The sequence below is a fragment of the Mus caroli genome, chromosome 7 (genome assembly GCF_900094665.2).
Source record: "Mus caroli chromosome 7, CAROLI_EIJ_v1.1, whole genome shotgun sequence".
Classification (NCBI taxonomy): Eukaryota; Metazoa; Chordata; class Mammalia; order Rodentia; family Muridae; genus Mus; species Mus caroli.
The window spans coordinates 116946823-116952062 of NC_034576.1; the positions used below are offsets into that span (position 1 = coordinate 116946823).

Here is a 5240-nt window from a genome sequence, read left to right on the forward strand (position 1 = left end):
CACATTCTGGACGAATTCACCCTCTCTGTATCCTTACCCCACCCCCACTCCCACTCCTACCCGGTTCCTCAGCAATGATCTCAAAGACAGGGAGTGGACTGCTGCCTCCCTCCTGCAGAAGTGTAAGTAGCTCCAGCTATGACGTTATGGAAGCTCGGTCAGAGGGTCAGAGCTCTGATTGGTGGAGAGAGCTACTGCGGACCCCCCCACACCCTCAAGATCAGAGAATAAGAGACCACGGCTCTGGGGACAAGACGCCTACAGCTGTGTGTGTGCTCTTCTGCAGTGGACACTTCACTCCAACAGGGGCTAGCAGGTGAGAAACTAACTTCTCAACGCCTACAGCTCTCTTTCCTTTAGTTTGTTTCCGTTTGGTTGCTCTTTTTGATGCAGTATTTCATACTGTAGTCCAAGTTGGCCTGGCACTCACTATATAGCTCAGGTTGGTTCGTCTCAAACGCTAAGATTCTCCTTTCTCAGCATCCTAAGGATGCGGATTACAGGCGCAAGCCACCACACCCCACTCTACTTGGATCCCTTTGCTGTCCTGGTTCCTTATCATTCCACATCCATTTTCGCCTTCCTGCAGCCATTGTCAGAAAGTACAGTCCTGACATTTTCTTTTAACTAAAGTAAGTGGGACCTTTACGACTACTCAGCAGCACTGGAAGCTGGGCGACCCTATCTAGTCACGTCTGTGGCCCCCTCCTTGAGGGAAGGTGGTCTTGCCACATCCTAACCAGTTTTAGGTCGGGAGTTCCTTGGATTCGGGATTGGGGAGCACCGATCTTTTCTCTCAGATGTTTCCAGCCTTTAGCCTCCTGGGCTTATCAGCAAGCAGGTGGGTCTCGCTGCGCTGCGGGGAGGAGGAGTCCGGGACCAGCTCCTAAACTGCTCCTCTGCGGTTCTGAGATAGTTTAACGGGGACTTTTAAAAAAAATCTCCCAACTCTGCAGATGGAGAGACGGAGATTAGTTCCAAGTTAACTTTCTTCCCCAGGGCAACCGCTCAGAAAGGGTGATTATAATAATTTCAACCTGTTAGAAATCCTTAGCAGCGGGACAGCAAGGCGCAGGGATCTCTGGGTGGTTTTTGGTTTCTTCACAGATGAGAGCCAAAGGGGCACGGCATGTGTGTTCTCCTGCAAGCTGGGGGCAAATGAGTGCCGGTAGCTCCTCCTTGTTCTTAAACCGAGCAGAAACTGCAAACCACATCTACTCTCCCCCACTGCTCTATCAAGCCACTCACCACACTGCATCTACTGCATGTTTTGAGAGCTGCAGTGTGGTAGGAGAAATAGAACCTGGGTCTATAGTCCTGAACAATTGGACCACTTTTCTCTTCTTACAGAGACATCATGGACTTTTGGAAGTTCTTTCCGTTTCTGGCTCTCAGCAGCATATGGGTCCTGTGCCTGGCCAGCAGCCTTCAGGCTGCCCCTTTCAGGTAAATTAACCTGAATCAGAAGTGCAGTCTGGCTCTCCTCCTGCTGCCCCTGGGCTGTGTCAACTCTGTGGCGCTGTAGCCCTACTTGGTTATTGGTAATTCAGCGCCCTCATGTGGGAACTGGCCTAATGACCAGACAACTACGCCCCTAGGGAAGAAGCAAGGGCTAGGAAGCTTGGTTTCTTATTTGGGGAGGAGGTAGGCAGGGAATCAGAACCTGCACTGGCTTTGCTACCTCCACAGGTCCGCTTTGGAGAGCAGCCTAGACCTGGGCACCCTCAGGGACCAGGAAAAACATCTCTTGCTTGCTGCACTGATGCAGGACTATGAGCAGATGAAGGCCAGGAAGCTGGAACAGGAGGAGCAAGAGACTGAGGGCTCCCGGTAAGTCTCCTCCTCATCTGACCCCCACATGTAGGAGGACTTATTCCAGAGAGGTCGACAGACACTGGCCAGCAGTCTAAGGAACTAAACGTGAGTCCCAGCCTCCCACAGAGCTTCCAGTACCACCAGAGGGGGCTCATAGTTGTTAGACACATTACAATGTTGTTTCTCCTGAAAACTCTTGGGAAAAGAAATGAGGAGATGTAGCAGGGATTTGGATTGCACTGATGGGGAAACATCGTTGAACCTGCTGAGGTAGGACTGGTAAGTGTGGTGCCAGAGGATGGACTAGAATTTCAGGAAGCTTTAACAGCTTCGAACATTTGTTGCTCTTTCAACTGTCAAGGAGCCTTCATTCCACACTTACAAGGAAAAGTTGTTGGGGTAGAAGGGGTCTGGGACAGGTAGCACAGAGTCTGAGGTAGGTCGGGGCATTCATAGATGTGTACACATTGTTACAGGGTCAGCTGCCCATGTGCTCCTAGCCCTGAAAGAGACCAACTCTGGCCTGGTTCCAAAGAAAAGCAATATGTTGACTTACACTCCCTTGCTCCCCTCCCCCCCAACCCCTGGCAGCATGAAAGACAAACAGCACATGGAATGCCAGAAAGAGTCACCACTTTTCTTTGCCCTTCTCCACACTGTCCTGGCTTACTGCAACTCTGAGCCTTCCCCAGTGGAATTTGTGAGAACTCTACCTCTACCATCTCCTGCCCCAACTTCTAGTACCCCTGCCTAGTTTAACCTGCTGACTGCCGGAAGATTAGCCCCTGGCGTTTAGTGCTGCTTGACATGTCTTCCCTGCCTGCAGTCTGTACAGTCCCAGATCTAAGTGGCATGGGATCTAAATAGGGTTCTGGGCACGTAGGTGCAGGATCTGAGCAACAGGATCTGAACAACGTTCCTGCCATCTCTGGTATGGACTCCAGGTCTGAAACACCATGACAAGACAAGAACACAGCAGACTGCTTGCAGAAGGTCCATTGCTTTTGGTTTGAAGTATCCAGGATGCTGCTGGAGCCTTCTGAGTCCTTCCTGGTTTCCTCTCTTGGTCCTTTTAAAAAATATATATATTGCATGTGCATTCCTCTGCAAGCTGGCAACATCAGCTTTAGTGTGTCGGAGAATCAGTGACTCAGAGTGGAAAGGGCAAGAACCAAAGTCAGAGGCAGGGAGGGAGCCTTCTGGAGCCTTTAGATAGCAGTTCATTACCTGCTCCTGAAGACTGGAATGAGAACATTCCTTACATCTCACTCATTTTCCTAGAGGAATCGGGAGAGTTGCAGTGATCATTGCTCTGGTCGACCTCTGAAGCTTATGGATGGCCAGGGCCTAGGAAAGAGCCTTAATTTCAGGGGAGCTAGGCGTAGGACTTGATGGGCCATCTCTGTGACACAGCAATGGCGTCAAGCATGCTAAGGATCAGATAAGCACTTCTGAGCTGATGCTACAAATGCTGTTCTTAGCTTCAGCAAGGTAAAAGGGTTTTTGGTTTTTTTTTTTTTTTTTTTTTTCTATTTGGTGATGGTTTGAGAAAGAGTTTCTGGCAAAGACTCTCAGGTCATTTCCCTGAACAGCTTCGATAAATGCACTTAGGAGAAACACTTATGGTTAAGTGGCATGTTGGAGGACTGCAGTTCCCAGGGGGTAGGAACTCCCCAGATCGCACTGACAAGACTTTTCTTCTTTCATCCTGAATATCAGTGTCACTTCCCAGAAGAGATCCTGCAACACTGCCACCTGTGTGACCCATCGGCTGGCAGACTTGCTGAGCAGATCAGGAGGTGTGCTGAAGGACAACTTTGTGCCCACCGATGTGGGCTCTGAAGCCTTCGGCCGCCGCCGCCGCCGCCGCAGGGACCTGCAGGCCTGAATAACTAGCAGCTCCAGGAAGAAGGTGATTTTGTACTCAGGATTGGGAGAGGAAGGACTGGGGAGCTAAGATCCACATTATGAAGCCCACCAACTGTTGTAGGACCTTGGGGTCCTATATATTTAATACTAGTTCTCTTCCTGAGGTAGTAAGTTCCTTCTCAAACTGAGTTTGAAAATGAAATCATAAAGGCAGGAGAGACTGCATAGAAGCAGTGCCTTGTTGTTGAGAAGAGAGAAAAATGCTGCCTGGATTTGGACAGGGAAGGACCTGCAAATCTTACCTAGTGCCACACCTCACACATGGGCCCAGCTTCGACAGGGCTCTACTCTTGGTTGGAGTTCCCCAGCTCAGATCGCAGGGCTATAAGCAACTCACTACCAAGATCTTTATTATCTTTTCTGCTTCTGAGACAGTCTCAAGTAGTCCAGGCTGGCTTCCTTCTCAGCACATAGAGCTAGCTTTGAATTCCTGATCCTCCTGCCCCAACTTCCAAGTGCTGAGATTGCATTGCAGGGTCTCCAAAACACCTAGCGCCACTTCCCGTACTAATAGGGACAGTGTCACAAGCCTCCTCATGCCCCGTATTCAGAATCCATGGACGCAGCTTAGTGGAGGAGCCATTTGTGTAAGTCAGCACTGTTAGGGATGTTCATGGCTACTCACGTGTCTGTGTCCTTCCTCTTTCCCTTATTTTCATTCCTTCCCTCTCTTCTTTCCTCTCCTTTTGCCTTTTCTTCCTTTCCCTTTTTTGTTTCTCTTTATCTCAGGTTACATAAAGTTGAACTCACCATGCCTATTAATTTTGTATTAAACAACCCGATGTGAAGGCCTCAAGGACAATGTGTATGCTTGCATCCTGATAGAGAATGAGGGAAACCACCATTGTTACTTGAGAGGAATGAAACCAAGTATAAATGAGTTAATTCTGTGTTTGTTTGCATTATTTTTATACTGAGTCTGTGGCCAGTCAAATATGATGGTGTCTCCCACTGGCATCCTTTGCAGCAAACCAAATAGGTTCTCCAAGAGCCATCCAGCCAATGGTAGCAGCTTTGTTGAACCTTAGGGAGATGTGAAATCACTGCCTCTTGTAGCCACTGGGGACCTGTGGTAGAGGAGATGCTGTGCCTTGATGTCTCAGAACATGATTGCAAATTTATTTAAGGAAATGTCAAAATTGTACCATTTGTGAACTTCATCAAGATTAAAACATATTTTGGATACATTTTTTTTGAGTCCGTGGTGGTCCATTTCGACATGTTTTCCATAGTAGTACTAGTAGTAGTAGGTGTAGTAGTAGCAATAGTAATAGAAGATACTTTTGAGTGTCTAGTATATTTATTGTAATAAGGAATTGTGATATACCTGTGAATTGACTTAATTTTCATGGCCAAGCCATAAGAAGATACTCACATTGTAGGAGATAAAAGGCATGAAGAGTTACAGAGATAAAGTTTGGAGCTGTGAAGAAAGGATGGACCATCTAAAGACTGCCATATCCAGGGATCCATCCCATAATCAGCTTCCAAATGCT

The 5240-nt window shown here is 48.1% G+C and overlaps 1 protein-coding gene across 1 annotated transcript; it reads left to right on the forward strand.

Annotated features, from left to right (window-relative positions):
- Positions 1-211: 211 nt before the first annotated feature.
- On the forward strand, positions 212-4931 carry LOC110299402 (calcitonin gene-related peptide 2). The gene is made up of 5 exons (XM_021169086.2): positions 212-316; positions 1351-1446; positions 1690-1830; positions 3535-3727; positions 4474-4931. The coding sequence occupies exons 2-4, from the start codon at positions 1358-1360 to the stop codon at positions 3701-3703; spliced, it is 399 nt and encodes a 132-aa protein (XP_021024745.1). The 5' UTR covers positions 212-316; positions 1351-1357; the 3' UTR covers positions 3704-3727; positions 4474-4931.
- Positions 4932-5240: the final 309 nt, after the last annotated feature.

Excerpts from the sequence above, each read along its gene's own strand:
- LOC110299402 (XM_021169086.2), top strand. The coding sequence starts at position 1,358 with ATGGACTTTTGGAAGTTCTTTCCGTTTCTGGCTCTCAGCAGCATATGG. Across the intron at positions 1,447-1,689 it reads CTTCAGGCTGCCCCTTTCAG|GTCCGCTTTGGAGAGCAGCC; the intron begins GTAAATTAACCT and ends CTACCTCCACAG. Across the intron at positions 1,831-3,534 it reads CAAGAGACTGAGGGCTCCCG|TGTCACTTCCCAGAAGAGAT; the intron begins GTAAGTCTCCTC and ends CCTGAATATCAG.